The sequence below is a fragment of the Hemiscyllium ocellatum genome, chromosome 5 (genome assembly GCF_020745735.1).
Source record: "Hemiscyllium ocellatum isolate sHemOce1 chromosome 5, sHemOce1.pat.X.cur, whole genome shotgun sequence".
NCBI lineage: Eukaryota > Metazoa > Chordata > Chondrichthyes > Orectolobiformes > Hemiscylliidae > Hemiscyllium > Hemiscyllium ocellatum.
Genome location: NC_083405.1, coordinates 64234977 through 64255717, shown reverse-complemented (window position 1 = coordinate 64255717; position 20741 = coordinate 64234977). Strand labels below are relative to the sequence as shown.

General features: G+C 37.6%; 1 protein-coding gene across 1 annotated transcript in view; it reads left to right on the top strand.

The window, feature by feature from the left end:
- The window catches only part of LOC132816198 (band 4.1-like protein 4B), a 373493-nt gene that overhangs the window by 206024 nt on the left and 146728 nt on the right, over window positions 1-20741 (top strand). The window contains exons 8-15 of the mRNA XM_060825694.1: window positions 2667-2754; window positions 2842-2930; window positions 3027-3096; window positions 4941-5110; window positions 5202-5311; window positions 6490-6520; window positions 13068-13101; window positions 20230-20288. Coding sequence (XP_060681677.1) covers window positions 2667-2754; window positions 2842-2930; window positions 3027-3096; window positions 4941-5110; window positions 5202-5311; window positions 6490-6520; window positions 13068-13101; window positions 20230-20288 — 651 coding nt within the window. The remainder of the gene's footprint in view (window positions 1-2666; window positions 2755-2841; window positions 2931-3026; window positions 3097-4940; window positions 5111-5201; window positions 5312-6489; window positions 6521-13067; window positions 13102-20229; window positions 20289-20741) is intronic.

Here is a 20741-nt window from a genome sequence, read left to right as displayed (position 1 = left end):
ATGAAAGCTAGAAATAATTGGCAAGTCAGGCAGCACAAATAGAGCAAAACAGGATTAATATTTCTATCAATAATCTGTTGTGAGAACAAATGATAGTCTTACTGTAATTCATAGAAATTCTTTTCCCATAGTCTACAAGTGGTTGAGTTATAGTATAAACTGAGTTTCCAGGTATGTATTAAAGTTTTTTTTAAACTTTAAATAACACTGAGCGCTGCAAAAATGTTTAGCTATGAAGTAGCAGAGTTCCAGTGCATTCATCTGCAAATTGAGGATTTTGTTTCATCCACATCTAACTTAAAAACTGAAGTCAATATTTTTCTTTTTAATATCCTAACTCTCACTTACTTTCATCCAAAACCAATGTAAGTAATGCATCAATTTAAAATTCTTATCCTTTTTTAATCGTTCCTCAGTCGCTTCTCTCCCTATCTCTGTCATCTTCTCCCCTCGATAATCTTGCAAGATATCTGTTGTCCTCCAGCTCTGACCTCATGAGCATCCCCAGTTTCCCTTGCTCCAGCATTCATAGCTCTGCCTTTAGTTACCAAAATATTAACCTCTGGAATTCTTTCCCTAAGTCTCTGTTCCTTCGTCTCTCTTTCTTCTTTAGTCACTTCTTGAAATTTCCTTTACCAAAGTTGAACTCATCCGCATTAATATCCCTTTCTGTAGCTTAGTATCAGATGTTGTTCAATTATACTCCTGTTGAAAAGGATGCTTTATGACTTTAATGGCACTGCATAAGTAGAAACTGTTGTAATGGCACACAACCTCTTACTGTTGCCAAACGTAATGACCTTCCCATGATGAACTATGTTTTTGAAGATGCAGTCATATTATCTGTCTCAAAATCCAAGTTGCATCTTCTCATAGTTCTTGTTACCATCTTCTTCAGAGACTGTCATTTTGGTGATTATTTCTAATGGTGATTTTTAATGGTGTTGGACTGGGATATACAAAGTTAAAAATCACACAAGTTATAGTTCAACAGGTTTAATTGGAAGCACTAGCTTTCGGAGCGCTGCTCCTCCATCAGGTGGTTGTGGAGTACACAATTGTAAGACATAGAATTCGTAACAAAAGTCTACAGTGTGATGTAACTGAAATTATACATTGAAAAGCACTTTAATTATTTGTTGAGTCCCTCATCTATTAGAATGACCAACATTCGACCTCGGATCTTCGGGCGACCATCCTCCAAGGTGGACTTCGGGACAGGCAGCAGCAGAGAAAAGTGTCCAAGCAGAGGCTGATAGCTAAATTCCGTACACGAAGGGAGGGCCTCAATGGGGAACTTGGGTTCATGTCACACTACAGGTGACCAACATTGCACTACACGCGCGCGCACACGCACACACACATTCCGACACAAATACGCACACACATACGCAGACATGCACACAGACAGTCTCTCACACTCCTACAGGCACACACGCTCCCACATGCATTCTCCCACAGACCTAGACCACTTTACACTCATATACACACTCTCTCACAGACACTCTCAACCCCCCACCCCAGACGCACGTGCGCACACACTCTTACAGACGCATGTTCCCACATGAATCCTCTCACAGACTTCAACACTTTATACACACACACACACACACACACACACACACACACACACACACACACACACACACACACACACACACACACACACTCTCACACACACACACTCTCACACTCACACTCACAACCCGCCACCCCAGACAAATAGAGACACAGACACACATGTACACGTACGTTTGTGAGGTGAATTTGTACTTGCAGAGTTACATTGTACTTTGCTCAAAAACTGCATGAATCCATGGAAGACTCTGTTAACTCACTTTTTAGATTAGAATTGATCTAAACATTATGGCACAGACAGGGAACACAGGGGGCTAACACCTTCAACATTTTAACATCTTATCTGGCTGACACCAATTGTTACAGTTAACCTGAAAATGTAACTTTTAAAAAAGAGTTTTGTGATTTACATATGAAAGAAGTGAAGCTATCATGATCATTTGAACAGATGAGAGACTCAACAAACAATCAAGATATTTTTCTGTGTATAATTTCAGTTACATCACACTGTAAACTTTTGCTGTTAATTCTGTGTCTTACAATTGTGTCCTCCACAATCACCTGATGAAGGAGCGGCGCTCTGAAAGCTACTGCTTCCAATTAAACCTGTTGGACTATAACCTGGTGTTGTGTGATTTTAAACCTTATTTCTAATGAAAACTAGACATTTGCAGGAGTGAGCCAAAGCTGATGTTAATAACTGTATATAAGCACTAGCTATAAGCTAGGGCTCATATGTGGTGCTTGTAATCAAGTGATTATTGAAATATTCTAAGACTTCGATCTGTTTTATCTTCCCTGTTGCGTGAGTTTCCACTGAATGAATGATGGAAGTTTCCAATCGAATGTGGCACTAGGATCCAGATGGAAAGTATGAGACATCACAAATATAAAACAGAACAACTATAGAAAAATAGAACAAATTTTGCTTAACACTATGCAGTGGCTCATGATAAATGTGTATGTTTCAGGATGAAGCATCCAGAAACAGTACTAAAAGTTTAACTTTTTCAATTATGGCAAGAGTAGTGATTGTTCATTGATGAAACATGGGTATTGTTACTGATTTAATTTTCCGATTTTCATAGGGGGAAAAGCCCAGCACAGGCAGAACTATGTTACTTGAACAAAGCTAAATGGCTAGAAATGTATGGTGTGAACATGCATACTGTCAAGGTAATCTTAAAAAGAGTCTTTTTTTAAAAATAAAGTATTTTTATTTATTTATGGATTGTCTTAACACACCTCTTCTGACTTTCCTAGGGAAGAGATGGCTATGAATATTCCCTTGGCTTGACACCAACAGGCATACTAATCTTTGAAGGATCAAACAAAATAGGCCTATTCTTTTGGTAAAGCATGTTATGTTTATCACGTTTTAGTATTTGAAAAACAAAACACTAACAAATTGTTTATGTTCTCTGACCACCTTCTTTATAATCATTCAGGCCGAAAATTACACAGCTGGATTTCAAAAAAAACAAATTAACACTTGTTGTTGTGGAGGATGATGAACAAGTAAGTAGCACATCTTCTGGGTATCTCAGGCAGATGCAGGAATCAGGTTGGGGCAATACACTAGAAGACCACTGTTACTTCTGGTTCTGACTTTGTTGAATCCAGTCCAGATTAATGCTGTCTACTACTAATGTACAGAAGAACTGAAGATTTTCAAGGGCTGAAGTTCATTTTCAAAGTCCATAGCCTACCACACAAAGTTGGTCTTTCAGTTATGGATCTGAAGATACCAAATTTTAATACATATTTGTACTTTGTACTTTGTACAAATTAAGTTATACCAGTGCAGCCTTAGGTTCAGTGTTGCTGTTTTGAAACTCCATCCGGGGTGTGGATTGATTCACTACCATGGACCTAGTTGCTCCTCTGTGATCTGAACTTGATGCGTATATTTTCTACACATGTATTTCTTTTCTTACTCTGTAGCTGGAATGAATGAATGTTTGGTTAAACAAGGTCTGAGTCTAAGTGCTTTATTCCCCTCAAGTCAAGATACAGAACTATTCTCAGATCACTTATTTTCTTCGGTATTACATGTCTAATCTAAAATATTGAAAAACCTATACTACTTCGTTTGGCATATAACTCACTTTCTAGTTACATATTCCTGAACTGACCTTCCTTTTGATGCCTGACTGCTTTTGTAGCCTTTCCATTTTGAACAAAAGGCATTTTTTTCTATTGTCTCAGCCTGTATCTTCTACCTTTGGCAAATAGATATCTAAAGACATTTGAACATAACAGGTAGTTAGGTATTTTTTGAATACTCAGACAAACCATTGTTTGGTCTTATAGCGAAAACAACTAAATTTTGTCTCAGTACTTTTGTTTAAGCTTGAGAATATACTTTGCTTTCAAAAGTCAGAAAGCATTGTATGAAGAAATGATCCAAAATCATAAGCCATGACACCCTATAAGACTGCTTCATGTTGTTTCTAAACTGATTGTCACAATTACATGCTGTTGTGAATGAGATCCTAATTTTATTGATAGGCTGAAAGTAATTTCATTGCTCAGTTGCTGGGAGCAGTGTTGGCATTAGAGTTTCACAAATAAACCAGCAAATAATATTCAGAAGGATCTGTCAGCTTTAATGGCCTAGATTTTGTGGTTAGCAACGATCAGTGAGGTAGTTGTTCACACAATTACAATGGCACAGTAGTTATGCACTTTTGCACTGAAGTTTCAATAATTAGAGATTTTAAACAGTACAATAAATTATATATTTCCTTAAAGAATCCTTTCCACGAAATGTAGTGTTTGAACCAGGATATATAAATTATTATGTTAATTCAATTCCAAATCATGACCAGAAAACAAAATACTGTACAAAGAGGAGAAAGAATATGGGATTGTGAGAGAAATTCAAGAACAATTAAAACAAAATCCGTTCAATTTTTTTCTGAAAACACCACTGAAAACTATCATCTTAACAAATGCGACCCTACAATTGTACAGAGGTGGTGTTTGGCTTGAATTAAAACTTACCATAACACTTTTAAAGAAAATCTTTCCATTTTAATGGAAAGCCCTAACATTTCCTGGTATGTTTAGGAGTAACCAGTAGATATTTGGGTGAATTCCATGAATGTAATTAAGTAAGTTTCTCCATGGGGTACCATTAGAGTAAAGCTTCTGATGGACCGGGTAAGCAAGCAAATTTCTGATTTCCGTGTTTATTTGTAAGAAGTTGCTATTTAATTTGCATGTTAATTACAGACTGCTTTTAGCCTCATTATTATTTTTACTGCAATTTCCAGGCCAATGCATTTTATTTATTAGAAACAGTTTGTCATAAAAATTGCCATTCTTAACATCTCTCAATTTTTCCACCTCAATCAAAGGGTAGAGAGCAGGAGCACACATTTGTTTTCCGATTAGATAATTCCAGAGCATGTAAACATTTATGGAGATGTGCTGTGGAGAATCATGCGTTTTTCAGACTACGAGCTCCTACTCAAACTAAAGAGGGAAGATCAGATTTCATGCGTCTGGGATCACGTTTTAGATTCAGGTATCACTGTTACAATTTAATTGTGTTTTGATTATTTATGCCTGCTTAAATACTAGTTATGTAACTGTTTGCCAATATTTATTTCTTCCAGTGGTAGAACCGAATATGAAGCAACACATAAAAGTAGATTGCGTCGTACAAGTACATTTGAGAGGCGCCCTAGCAAACGCTATCCTTCACGACGGCATTCCATGATTAAAGGTACTATTTGTGTCTTATTTTCTAACTTTTTTTTTCTGGCAAGTTGATGTGTGTTCCAAGTACAACATTGTTGGCACTGGCTATTTCTTACTTTAATCCCATGTGGTTATAAACTACATAAAGCTACAAATTTACCAAAATGTACTTCAAGTTTAGTCTCATTTGAGGTTCCCACATGCTCCATTATGTTAACTTTCTGCTTCCTATTTCTTGATGTTAGGAAGTAAAATTTTAAATTAATGTTTAACTGGAAGTTGTTATAAACTTTGCCTATGCCTGCTTAGAATTGGATTGAGAATACTTTCTTTGTAAAGAGAAGGACTATTTTTTTTCCTTTCCACACCAGTTTTCTTACCTGGCTTCATCCCCAACAGATATTTGGTGGGAAATGTGTTCTAGTATAACTACAAAAGCTTATATCAGTTCTCCTGGAACTGGTCACTATCTGCACAACTTGTAATATTAGCGAAGAGACCTGTGCAGGTAGCAATGCATGATGGTTTCGTGCCCTGTGAAGTGTCCATAAAGAATCATTTGAAATAGCATTTGGTGTCTCTTTCATTCATCTGTCAATTGTAAGTATCCTACTCAAAACACATTGTGGGTTGAATTAGTATTATGTTGTGTAACCACCCGATGAATAACTATACTAAATAATCATAGCAATCTTGAGTGGAGACATTTTTCCCATCACTTTGTCTCATTAAATTAAGGAAGTAGGCATAATGGGGCAGTATCTAATTCACTGCCCAATTACTCACCTTTAGCTGATTATTGATATTTTAACACTTGCTAAACTTGGACACCATGCAAAGTTATCATTGTTTCTCACAAGGTTTTGCTGATGGTGCTGAGCATATGAAACTTGGTGTTGATTTCTTTGGTATAAATGGAAAGCAAGAAATTCTTTGTATCATTTATGCATTCTTTCTGTTTAAATAAAATGTCAGTCAGACAGATTTTCAATGCAGGAACATTGTTTGTGTTAGTGCATACATGAAGTCTTAATAAACTATAGTTTTATCACTGAAAGATATCAATTTTATGTAAGAATATGCTGCAGAAACAAGAAACAAACTGAGTTTGACTTCACTGTTGTTTAAACATTCTTCTTCTGAAATTACATGTTGAGGAAGAAGAGAAGCCTGTTAAGTGCAATAATTTGTTTATCTTTACAGGTCCAAGTGCCATGAAATATGGACACCCCAGGTTTGAATTACTTTTTCTTTATGGTTAAGTTGCATGAATGTTTGCCAGATGCTATTAACTCTGGACAGATTAGTATCATTTTGCAGTAACTATTTATAATTTGCAGAAGTTTAAAATTATTTATGCATTTTAAGAGATAAAAAGCAAACAAAAATTAAATTGAAATGATAAATTATTGCATGCATCTGAAAACATTTTGGGACATAACTCTATTTGGAATTAAATAGAATTAGCACACAACTTGCAAAGAGTTCCTGGTGTATTTATAGTTAGATTATTGCTGCCAATACAAGTTAAAGTCAGAAGTCACCTGACAAAGGAGCAGCACTCCGAAAGCTTGTGATTTCAAATAAACTTGATTGCTGAGCCTCTTGCTAAGATATTTGTGTCATTGATAGTCACAGGTGAGGTGCCAGAAGACTGGAGGTTGGCTAACGTGGTGCCACTGTTTAAGAAGTGTGGTAAGGACAAGCCAGGGAACAATAGACCAGTGAACCTGACCTCGATGGTGGGCAAGTTGTTGGAGAGAATCCTGAGGGACAGGATGTACATGTATTTGCAAAGGCAAGGACTGATTAGGGATAATCAACATGGCTTTGTGAGTGGGAAGCCATGTCTCACAAACTTAATCAAGTTTTTTGAAGAAGTAACAAAGAGGATTGATGAGGGCAGAGCGGTAGATGTGATCTATATGGACTTCAGTAAGGCGTTCAACAAGGTTCCCCATGGGAGACTGGTTAGCAAGGTTAAATCTCACGGAATCAAGGGAGAGCTAGCCATTTGGATACAGAATTGGCTCAAAGGTCGAAGACATAGTGTGATGGTGGAGTGCTGTTTGTCAGACTGGAGGCTGTGACCAGTGAAGTGCCACAAGGGTGGTGCTGGGTCCTCTATTTTTTGTCATTTACATAAATGATTTGGATGTGAGCATAAAAGGTACAGTTAGTAAGTTTGCAGATGACAGCAGAATTGGAAATGTAGTGGACAGTGAAGAAGGTAAGCTCAGATGACAACAGGATCTTGATCAGATGGGCCAATGGGCCGAGAAGTGGCAGATGGAGTTAAATTCGGATAAATGTGAGGTGCTGCATTTTGGGAAAGCAAATCTTAGCAGGACCTATACACTTAATGGTAAGGTCCTAGTGAATGTTGCTGAACAAAGAGACAATGGAGTGCAGGCTCATTGAAAGTGGAGTCGCAGGTAGATAGGACAGTGAAGAAAGCGTTTAATATGCTTCCTTTTATTGGTCAGAGTACTGAGTACAAGAGTTGGGAGGTTATGTTGCAGCTGTGCAAGACATTGGTTAGGCCACATTTGGAATATTACACGCAATTCTGGTCTCCTTCCTATTAGAAAGATGTTGTGAAACTTGAAAGGGTTCAGAACAGATTCACAAGGATGTTGCCAAGGTTGGAGGATTTGAGCTATGGGGACAGGTTGAACAGGCTGGGGCTATTTTTCCTGGAGCATCGGAGGCTGAGGGGTGATCGTACAGAGGTTTACAAAATCATGAGGGGCATGGATAGGATAAATAGACAAAGTCTTTTCCCTGGAGTCGGGGAGTTCAGAACTAGAGGGCATATGTTAGTGTGAGACGGGAAAGATATAAAAGGGACCTAAGGGACAACTTTTTCATGCAGAGGGTGGTATGGGTATGGAATGAGCTGCCAGAGGAAGTGGTGGAGGCTGGTACAATTGCAACATTTGAAAAGCATTTGGGTATATAGAGTCATAGAGATGTACAGCATGGAAATAGACCCTTCGGTCCAATCCGTCCATGCCGACCAGATATCCCAACCGCTCTAGTCCCACCTGCCAGCACCCTGCCCACAACCCTCCAAACCCTTCCTATTCAGCGCTTGGAGGGATATGGGCTTGGATCTGGCAGGTGGGACCAGATTGGTTGGGATATCTGGTCGGCATGGACGGGTTGGACCGAAGGGTCTGTTTCCATGCTGTACATCTCTATGATTTTATAAACTTGTTGGACTATAACCTGGTGTTGTGTGACTTCTGACTTTGCCCATCCCTGTCCAACACTGGCACCACCACATCAATACAAAGTTAGGTGAGACAGTAAGTTGGGAGGAGTATAAAAAGAGTTTGCAAAGTGATCCAGCAGCTTAGATTAGTGGAAAACAGGAGACAGATGGAGTAGAATGTTCAGGAAATCAGGCTATTCACTTTGCTGAGAAGAATAGAAGTATAGTTTATTTTTTTATTGGCTTGAAACTTTTAAATATTTTTGTTCAAAGAGATTTGGGTGCTCTCATAAAAGAAAAACAAAGTAAACATGTAAGTACAATCAGTAGTTAAGGCTAATGACATGTTGACCTTCGATATAAGGGATTTAGAATGCAAGAATAAAAAAAGACTTAAGACAGTTACACAGAAGTTTGAAGCATATTCAAACCATTAATTCCAATTAGGCAACGCCTGTCATTATGTTTCACTCGACCCCACTCCTATCTTTCTTCATTTAAATATGCCATTGCAATCTCTTGTTACTTTCTTCCTGAAATGCTTGTCTAGCTTCTGCTTAAACACATCAGTATTATTATCTAGTACCTATGGTAGTGAATTCATAGTCTTATATCGGAGATACGGACTTGAATCATTAAGTTGGTTTTCTTTCTACAGACACCGCCAGATCTGCTGAGTTTTTCCAGCAATTTCTGTTTTTGTTATTCATTATTTTCTTAAATGGCACATTATCGAGGGCTGTTTGAATCTCCAAATAAATTACATCTACTGCATTAACCTTGTTTAGCAAAGTAACAGCGTAGACAACTGGTAAGCTTGCTTGAGCAAAATTTTCCCTTTAATGCTGGTTATTCATTGTTCTTTTCTTACCTCTAGATGTTCTTCTATTCCTTATGTAGTACGGATTCCATTATTTTCCTTCCATTAAAGTAATTACATAATTCCTTGGACATGTTTTGCCCTTTTCTCAAATATCAGAATTATATTAGCTACTTGCAAGTCCTTTGTATTTTCTAACTTTTTCTAATTAATAACTATGAATGGTAATACTTCTGTTCTCTCTTCCCCATGTAAAATTCATGGATGCAGTCCATACAGGATAGGTTCCTAATCTCACTGAATTTCTATAGTTTGTTCATTGCATCCCCTCTCTCTCGCATTTATTTCATTGCTCATTCAATGTCTATTTGTTCTATCTCCCGGTAAATACCAGAGCAAAATAACTATTTAATATTTCTACATGCTCTCTATCCTTGCCTAACGTTATCCTGTCCATCTGTTAATGCTCCTACTGTCATCACAGCCATCATTTCATTGATGCGCTTGCAAAATATTTTACTCTTTTGTTTCCTATTCTATGATGATGTAATATCATTGTCCTTCATCGTCTTCCTGATTTTATTTTACTTCTCTTCTAATCTTTTGGCATTTTCTCTTCTTGGATGCTCCTGTGCTGTCTATATAGTTAAGGTATACCTCATTCCAGACCTTTAGTTGTCCCTTCGTGCATCCATGAAGTCACAGTTTGTTCTTTTGTTTCAGCGGAATGTATTTTCCTGGAAGCTGTTCGACATTGTTTCAATGTTTACATAATTGTCCTCAAAGTTTGTGAGAAGATTTGTAGCTCGGGTGCTCGTTGTTGTGGTTCTGTTCGCCAAGCTGGGAATTTGTGTTGCAGACGTTTTGTCCCCGGTCTAGGTGATATCCTCCGTGCTTGGGAGCCTCCTGTGAAGCGCTTCTGTGATGTTTCCTCCGGCATTTATAGTGATTTGTATCTGCCGCTTACAGTTGTCAGTTCCAGCTGTCCACTGCAGTGACCGGTATATTGGATCCAGGTCGATGTGCTTATTGATTGAATCTGTGGATGAATGTCAAGCCTCTAGGAATTCCCTGGCTGTTGGCTTCTCCTATAACAGTAGTGTTTGGCTTCTCCTATAAGAGTAGTGTCCCAGTCGAACTCATGTTGCTTGTCATCTGGGTATGTGGCTACTAAGGATAGCTGGTCATGTCGTATAATTGTCCAACCTATTTGTTTTGCATATTTTGTTACACATTAATAATCTTTAAGTTCTACTCACGGCCCTACCAAACTCAGCATTTCTGCAAGCTCTTAACTGACTCTTAATCGTACAAATTTATACCATGATCACAACTGCCTCAATCTGCTTTTGATCTGTTTTTCATTGATAAATTAAAAGACAAATCTTTCATTGTTGGGTTAGAATGGAGATTTATGCATATAGCAATTCCATTCCCTTATCCCCTTTGCATAACTCTTCTGCCAATTAATATCAAGTTAGGTAAATTCCCCATGAATAAAAATATCATACAGAATAATGATCAATTCTCTAACTTACTTGTATGTTTCCTTCTCTGCCTCCTTTCCACTGTAAAATTCTCTGTAGATCATATCTATTAGTCTGACTGATCCTTTGTTGTCTACTTCCTCTATAAATGTGGATTCTATTTTTATCCAACTGATAGCTGCATTTAATTTTTTCTACTGAAATTATGTCATCACAAGTAAGTATAGCTACTCCATCTTTGCTTTCCTTCAACTTTTCTAAGTATACTGTGAAATATTTAAACTCCAGTTTTCTTTCTTTCTGTAGCCATATCTCAGTAATCTGTATTATATCTAGTTCCTTGTGTTTCATGATTGCCTCCATCACCCCAATTTTATTACAGACACTGCGCATTGCGAGCAAACATTTGAACACATTTTTAGTAAAGGTTCTTTTCATTATCAGCCTGGGTTTATGTTGAGTCAGGATAGCTTGGGAGTCCTTTAAAAATGGCAGATAAGCACCAACTTCGAGATTTCTGACTGCAATTCTGGGCCCTTGATTCTTAAGAGGATCTTTTCAGCATGTGGGCTGATCAGATTTCAGGCCTTCACCACAACTTTTGATCTGGCCGGCTCCATTATGGAGATAGACATTGTGTACTCTATGATTTTCATGGGGTCAATCAAACTTTGTAAGAAATTGTGGTTCCCTGCGTGTTAGAGGGGTAACAAACCACAGTCTGCATGAGGGAAACTTTGAAAGACTAGTTCAAAAGAACATCATTATGTAAGACTATATCCAGCCTGATACTCTGCCTGCTTTCAAGCCGTTGTCTAATCGCCTTTTTAGATTTTGGCTCCGTAACTCCCCTTGCCATCAATGCTTCTATCTTACTTGGTCTTTTTCTATGTTGTCTGTCCTTGTTTACATATAGACTTCCTCAATTTCTTATGAATAGGGCTTTGGTGAGACCTCACCTCAAGCTGTCTGCACAGTTTTGGTTTCCATTTATGGAGAACAACGAGGGTTCTTCATGTTGATTTGCTGATTTGAGAAAGTTGTCATATGATGAGAGGCTGAATAAATTTTGCCAATACTGTGTGGAATTTGAGTCTGAGGTTATTATATTTCAACAACCAAGATTCTGAAAGGACTTGACAGCAAAGATACTGAGAATTTGTTTCTCCTATGTAGAGAATCTAGAATACGAAGCACAATCTCAGAGTCCCAGGAATGAAGGGTTTGTCATATCAGGACCAGTTAAGGACTCTGGGTTTAGAAGTATGATAATGGGTGGAATCCCAATGAAACTTGCAGAATACTGAGAGGCCTGGATACAGTGTTCATGGAGCAGATGTTTCCACTAGGAGGAAAAATTAGGATCCAAGGGCACGGTCTCAGAGTGAAGGGATGGCCCTTTCAAACTGAGACGAGGCGGAATGTTTTCAGCCAGAAAGTAGTGAATTTGTGGACTCATTGCTACAGGGGCTACTGAGTGTCTTTAACATGAAAATAAGGAGGTTCTTGATTAGTAAAGGTAACAAGGTTTATGGGGAGGAGGCAGGAGAATAGGGTTGAGAAACATAGCAGCCATAATATGGTGGAGCAGTTTGGATGGACTGAATGGCTTAGTTCTGCACCTGCATCTTATGGGTCATCAGGTAAGTTGAGGATAAATGCCTTCATTGAATGTTTTGAATATTTGGAATTCTCTCCCATGAATGTTGTTGATCCATTTAATGAATATATTCAACACTGGGCAAGATGGAGTTTATTTGCTTGACAGCCAAGGGATATTGGGAGTGGACAAAAAGTGGAGTTCCAGTAGAATGAACTGCAGAGCAAACTCCAAGAGCCATGTGATCTATTCCTTCTATTTCTAATGGTTTATTTTACAGCACCCACTGGAAGTGATACTGTGGTTTAAAAGCATCAGGAAAATTATTTTGTGGAAATTAATTCTGATAGTTCTACAATACACTTTTTTGTTTTATTCATTTGTGGGACATGGGTGGCATGGGCGGCCAGCATTTACTGCACGTGAGAAGTGATGGTGAGCTGCCTTCTTGAACCACTGCAGTCCAGGAGTAGGTTGACCCAGTGTCCCAAGGGAAAGAATTCTGGGATTTTGACCCAGTGACAGTGAAGGAACAGCAATATATTTCCAGTGAAGATTGGTTGTCTATTTCTTGTGCTTTCCATTTTTATTTCAAATTATTAGTATTAATTTTGCTTTCATGCTTTTATTTATTTAACCTATTTTCTTTTTCATCAGTTCACAGAACAATGCAGGAATTTGTGGATACCAGGTAAAAATATGATTAACTATACATTTTGCAAATAACTAGTTTATTTGTTTTAGTATAAACTAGTTAGTTTTAGGAATTAAAGTTTTATTGTAAAGAAAATGATAAATACAATTGAAGCACTGGGAAGTCTATTATATGTAAAAGGTTGTGGGCCATCTTATTTTAAAAGATTAATGTTGTTAGATGAATCTGCACTGCATCTCACCTTAAAATCTATCTGATAGATTTGCTGTCACCATCCTCTTTCTCGGTAAGGATCTAAATAGCTTGCTTGGTCTATTGTGGAAGAGGAAAGCTACTTGACTATCTAAAAGGAAGGGGCTTATGCCTTAAGAAAGAGGCAGCTTATTTCCCGAAAGCAACCAGGTACAAATTATATTGATCCGATAGGCATTGTTACTGAGACTAGATCTGATGCTTGGTCTTACTCCTTCAAGATTTGAAACTGTTCCCCCAGGAAAGTCTGTGAAGTTATATTGAGTAGTGCTTAATACATCAATCCTTTCAGATCATCGCACCATTTTATACCATTTCCCCTCGAGCATTTCTTGCACTGTTAACGTTGCACTTTTGTGTATGTAATTACATTTACCACTATCCATCTTCACTTAAGTCTCTGGCCTTTCAAATCAGGTGTCTGAAGGTTTCACTATTCTCATATTTGGAAGATGGGCCTGTATTGTACTGAGTTATAATGTTCTACTTCCTATTAATAGGTCTCTGAGTTGAATACTCTTTACTTTAATTCTGTTCTTGACAGTGTAAGGTCTATGAGTCCTATTAAAACTAGAGAGCCATATCTCTTGGATTTATTTCACTGAAATTGTCTTTCTGCTGAAACAAGCAACTGATGCACTTTAATATCTGCAGGACTTGTTAAATTCATGAGCTTCTTTTACAGACAACTCTTGTCCATTTAGAACATATGTTTTATTTATTGCAATATCTTGGATTTCTAGATCAGGTATTATTATTTTATTTTTGGCGTGACTCTGTATCTCCAAAACAGGCAGTTACAGTATCTGGATTTTCTGAGCCAGACCCTTCCTTCTCAAATGTGGTGCAAAGCTGTGGATATTGTTCATTTCATTACAGTGGCATCGACCATGGAGTTGTTTGTACCATGTCCTCAATCCGTGAGAGCAGGTTTTTATTCTCACATTTCTTATGTAGTCTCTTTATTTCAACTTTTTCATTAGGTTGGATGTTTTCCTTTACCTATGATGATTAAATTGCTTGTAAAGCCAATGTGTTCATTCTCAAATACACCACTTGACAATTGTTTCTGATTTGGAATGATTTCAGTCATTGGTACTGATACATCTTCCTGAGAAGATGTAGGGATTAAATGTCTTGCATCTTCTCATGATCTGATATCAAACTCAAGTCTGTCATTACTGTCTGTTTACAAAATTATATTGCTGTCTGAATTACATCAGTTGAGGATTCAGCAATGAGTTCAGCTGATGTATACTGCTCATTTGCTGTCTCACCATTAGCATTTCTGTGCAAACTTTGCTAATTGTTGCAATCTGAATTCTCATCAGTGATAATTGGATAGGGAAACATTTCTGTCAGTTCTGTAGAATCAATTTCCATCCTGCTGACATTATGTGAAATAAGTTTATTATGTCAAGATTGCTACTGCTAATGGATTCTGTCTTCTGTTTGGGTTCCACCTAAGTCTATGTAGCCCTATGGAATCTTCTACCAATTGTCCCTTGACTAGTAACCAAAGCTTCTGAACCTTATTCTCTGACTGGTGCTTTCTAAACCAGTTGTTTCATCACTAACTTGTTTGAAAGGTAGTTTATTGATATTAACTAGTTTGGCACCTTCTGTACCAGTTGCTGAAAATTCAAAACAAGGTCAAAACACGCATTCATGCTCAAGGGCGATGATTCTTGATGGTGAAACATGTGCAAGGGCTTTAATATCTGACACCGTTTCTGTTGAACGGTTGCTTGATCGTACTTTTAATCTTATGTGCTATTCCTTCGTGGACTATAAGTCTCAGGAGCAGGCAGAGACCACTCAGCCCATTGAGTATGTTTTGCCATTCACTGATGATCTGATCATTCTCAACTGCACCTACCCACCTTTATCCTCCTTGATTCCATTAATGAAGAAAAATGTCATCCTTTGATATGCTCAACTGTCCTTTATGGGAAAGAATTCTACAGATTCACTACCTTCTGAAAGAACAAATTCTTCTTCATCTCTATTCTGTGTGCAGCCTCTTACTCTGAGATTTTCCCCATTGGTCCTAAAGGGAAAAAACCTTTCTGCATTAATTGTGTCAATTCTGCTAAGAATCTTGTATGTTTCAACAAGATTGGTGCTTAGAAGAAAAAGTGACAATGTCCAACCTTCTTAATCTCTTCTCATAAAACAGCCCCTCCATATCAGAATCAACCTAATGAACCTTCTCTGGACTGTGTCCAATATGAGTATATCATTCCTTAGATAAGGCACCCAAAATTTTTCATGCTATCACAAAGGTGGTCTGATCTTGTATAGGTTTAAGACCTCCCTACTTTAATACTCCATTTCCTTTGAGTCAACGGTAATAAAAGCAATTTCATTTGCCTTCCCTAATACGTGCTGAACTTATACCTTAACTTTTCGTGATTAATGTGTGAGGATTTCCAAATTAGTCTGTGCTTTCTGCAATTTTTCTTCATTTAAGTAATCCGTTCTTTTATTTTTCTTGTCAATAACCACAAATTTCCCATATTATATTCCATCTGCTAAGTTTTTGCACCTTCATTTAACCTGTTTATATCTCTCTGCAGACTCTGTGTCCATGTAGTCGCACTGCTGTAGGTTGTATAAAGTGTTTCAACTATATATAGTACCTGGTAATAGTGTACCAAATTTAAAATTAATGAGATGTGCATTCAGAAATATTTTCTTGCCAAAAAACTAGATCTGGATCATCTTTCTCCTCCAGGACTACAGTTGACTCTTCTTTCTAATGTACCGTTGTACTTCATTAACCTCTGAGTGGTTGTTTATTGTTTCACTGTTCTGTGATTGTGGGTGGAATTCTCCATTCCCTTGAGTGATGTGTGGAATGGCGAGAAATGTTGAAAATACTACGAAAATGAAAAAGTCAGAATCTCTGTTGAGGAAATATGTCCAGATTTCCCCTTGAGGTTTAAACCATGAGTTAAAACTTTTGTAACTCTTGCATCTCATTAATAGCCCACCTTGGATTATTTTTATCCAGCTTCCAATTCTTTTCTCTCATTTCTAAGAAGCAGTATGGCACAAATTCCTGACATAAGTCAAGGTACTTGTACCTGGTAACACAGCTTACTGCTTGCATCTTCGGGCCTTCATCCTACTCTGCCTTATTCATAACATCCCTGCATGTACTGTGGAAACCATCCTGTTCCACTCTTCATCCAAGTAACTTGGTAAATTACCAACTCCACCCCATTCAGAACTGAACCTTGATGCTCAGGGACAAGTTGCATGTTTCTGTCACATCACTTAACGAGTAAGGAAACACACATCTCATTTGCCTGTGCAGACTGCATTTCAAAGTTTTTAACTTCATTACTTAGCACTCACTCACTTCCACCAACTTGGAGAGTGCTAGCCTCTGTGGTTTTCCTTGTTTATTAGTGTATAGGGAGACAGGCAACTTGTTAATGGTTTGGAGAACTGAGCAGTCAAGAGGGTGCTTGGCACCATACTACATCAGTATTACACCTATGGCATATAGAGCAGCTTCAAACAAATGGCCATGTGTAAAAGTAAAAAGGAGCCAGTCCAAGTTTTCCTTTTAATTAGCTGGACACAGCTTGTGCTTTGCTCCTTAGCATTGCCACTGATGTTTCGTGTCTGATGTCTGTCTCTTGCACTTTACTGGTTTCCCACTTGTTGCTTAAGGTTTTTGTACCTGACAATCTAAGTGGATTCTGTGGATCTCCTGTAATAAAATTGACCTTCTTCTCTTTAGAATTAATGCGTGTTGGTTCCAGACAGCTGCTTCACTTTATCAACTGAATGGGTTTCCAATTCTAATCTTCTTTTGTCTGTAATGAATCTGATAAGGACTCATCAGCAATTCCAATGTCAAATTTGTATGTTGTGAATTCTAACTTTAGCTCTCCATATTATCATTTGCATTTAATCTGTAGAGATAATTAATGAAATTATGTATGGATTTGTTAAATCTTGCTCTTTTGTACAAACATTTATATATGAGCATGTGTACCAGGAGCAAGCCCCTCAACCCTGCTCTGCCATTTAGTAAGATCATGGCTGATCTGACTATAACCTCAAATCGGTATTTCCAACTGTCCCGTTGATCTTTCAACCACGTGCTTCATAAGAATCTTTCTACCTTAGCCTTAAAATGTTCAAGGACTCTGCTTCCACCACCTTTTTAGGAATTCCAAAGACTCACCACCTTTGAGAATTTTTTCCTAATTCTAGATTCTTCTATTTGTGAGCACATCTTTTTTTACATTCACCCTGTTGAGTCACCTCAGAATTTTGTATGTTTCAAACCTGTTATCTCGTACTTTACTATGTTTCAATACTTTCTCTTATGATTTCTGATAATTCCCAACCTGTTCTGTGACTTTTCTTGATGAATGCTGCTGATCATGGCTTTAATAAACAATTCCAGTTTCCTTAATAGCTTTAGTAAATGAATCGTGTTGCCTGCGGCTTTAATAAATTACTTCAATCTCCTTAACAACTTTACTATATGTATCCTGCAATTCTAAACTCTATAAGATGAATTCTAGTCCTTTAATGGATTTCCCTGGATGATTCCTGTTGTCTGCAGTCCTAAAACTAACCTCAATTTTGCTATATTTATTTTGTGATGAGTTTTGCTTGACACTGTTGAGCAAAATATTCCCACTATCATTTTTGAATTGATCTCCTACCTTTTTTGTAGCCTCTATTATCTCTTAATTTGTTCCATCAGTTTGATTTTTGTCTGCATCATCTTCTAATTTGTTCCTTTATTGCTTTAATTCTGGCTTTGCAGTGGCAGTAGCCCAAATGGCCTCTTTCTGTGCCATCAATTTGCAACAGTTTGCAAAGTTCCTGGGTCTACAACCTCACTCTGATTTCTCTTGCTATATCTGTGACTTGTGGTGCCCACTTGTGGCGGCAGTGTTCGATTTGAGCTGGCTGTTATGTTTATTTCTATCTTTCCATCTGTTTTTAAGACGTATTCTCTTACTCACAGAAGGTTTGAACTTTATACAAGAATCCTTTGATGTCCATTCATATTCAGGCTGAGTATTGATGAGGGACTGCATCTGCAATTCATCAATGACAGGTGCAATCTGTAACTGCCCTGGTATGGCAGGCACCCCAGCTCTATCGAGTTCCTCGCTCATTTTTGCTGCTACATGTACTTTACTTAATCTGAATTTTTTTTATCATTTACAATAGATAGACTTGTAGAATGCTTCCACAAGGCTATCTTGTGTGGGATTCTCAAATGTTCGGCTCTTGCAGCTACTATCTTCTGCACCAACAGCCACCTCAAAGTTGTGACTGATAAAATCCTCAGACCTTCATTGCTGCTGATATTGAGAGACAGCTAAATGGAGTCTTCACCATTTGCCACTAGATTGTAAGATGAATGCCCATCAGAATAGGTTTGTCTCTTAAGCAAGATGTAGTTTGTTCCTTGAAGGTACTATGTATAGATTATGTTGGGGGTGATGGATGTTGTTACTGAGACTGAGGGAGAGCTTGATGTTTGAAATCCAAAACTGCTCTAACACCTGAGCCCGGTTGCTCAATGCACTCTTCCACTTTAACCCTTTCAAAACTTCTGCACTTATATACAGCAATTAACAGGTGAAAGTGTCTGATCAGAAACAGCAGGTGAACTTGCTGAGCTAGAGCTATGATTTCTTGCAATTATGATAGAGAAACATCATTCGTTTTGGGACTTAAAAATAACTTAATTGAAAGCAAATGATGAACTCTTAAATGGTGTACAGCACATTTACTTTATCAGTTCAAAGAATAAATTGTAAATGATGGATCCTAAACCTAAAAGGCAAGTCAAGGATGGTTCAGAGCAGCTATATTGCTGTGGAGAGATGGGTCATGCTTAAAACAGTTCTGTGGCTTCAATTTACCTGGCTGCGTGTTTTTCCTTGAAGAAGTGAATTGCAGTTTGAAGTTGGAAAAGTGTGAAACTGAAGAAACAGTTAGACATTGTAAGTGCTGCTTGTGGTAGATTCTAGACAGTTAAGGCTTAGAGAGGAGGCCCAGGGATTTGGTGGCTTTGTGCTGCAGAAAGAGTTTGGAGCTAAATAGAAGATCTGCAAGCAATTGGTAATTTGGTACAGCTAAGAGTGGGACAAAGGTAGCCCTCGGGCAGTATTTGTTGGATGCAGCTCAGAAAGATGGGAGCTTAGAGAAATTTTATGGTAGCTTGATGCAGCTCACTGCTTGATGAAAGCTGAAGTAATGGCAGTACTTAGGCAATTGGGAGCAGTTTCAGAAGTTCGGGTAACACGATCTAAGGAGGAGATTGAACTATCAAGAAATGAACGGTTTTTGAGGCATCCTGAGCCATAAAGGCTTTGTGGGCATTCCAAGCCTAGATCATTGAAAGTGAAAATTGGTATCCTTTTACAAATGGACAGTGTTTTCATGAGATGTAGTAATTTACAGTGTTACTAGCATTTGCACTTAAGACAGATCTATCCCATTAACCATTTAAAAATGTAGTCTGTGGGCTGTTTGACTGGAGTTTGTCTGTTAACTGATATATAACTCATGCTGATCCTGAATGTTAAAATCTGAGTTATAGAAATTGTGCATATGTGTTCGAATTACCTTGCCTATCCAGTATGCCTATTTAATTATTATCAATTGTGTTTGTTTTGTTCAAGATTGTAAAGTAAGATTTTTAGTATTTCAATTCAACCCTGAAATCTCGCCTTTTTTTTGCCCTTGACTCTTCCATGCATCCTTCTATTTCCAAGATTTTGGTCTATCATGTGCAATCCTAACTGATATCTGGCATGTCCAGTATTATAATAGTCAGGACATAACAATACCGTGAATGGCTATTATACAATTTAATGTTGGTAGAATGGAAACATGAGTTTTTTTTTAATTGATTTTTAGACTCCATATATGTGCAACATACCCCCTGTACAACAACACTGGCATTCCAGTAATGTTAGGTAAGATGGTTCTGTATCTTAAAGATTACATAGTATATTTATTGCATTTTAAATGTATTAATAGTTTGCATTCCCAGATCAACAGTTGAATCAGCTGCTTAGGTGTGCAATGTATCAGAATCATTTGAAATAATGTGAACTGATGTTTAAACATGACAGTTTTCTGAAGTGATAGGTGGGAGAAAAGTTCAAGTTGTATTTAATGTCTCATTGGATTGAATTAATTAAGAATACTTATTGAATCATCAGTCCTTCCATGCTATCAGTGCTAAATATATTGCACACCAAAGAACAGCTATAATGAATGAATTAAAATGCCAGTTTAACACTAATAAACCAAGCCTTTCCTTTTTATTGTTGAATATGATTTGTTGATTGATTACTTTCTTCTCTTGATCAATTTATTTTACTTAAGGATGTTCCTTTCGTTTTTTTTTAAAAAACATTTCTGGT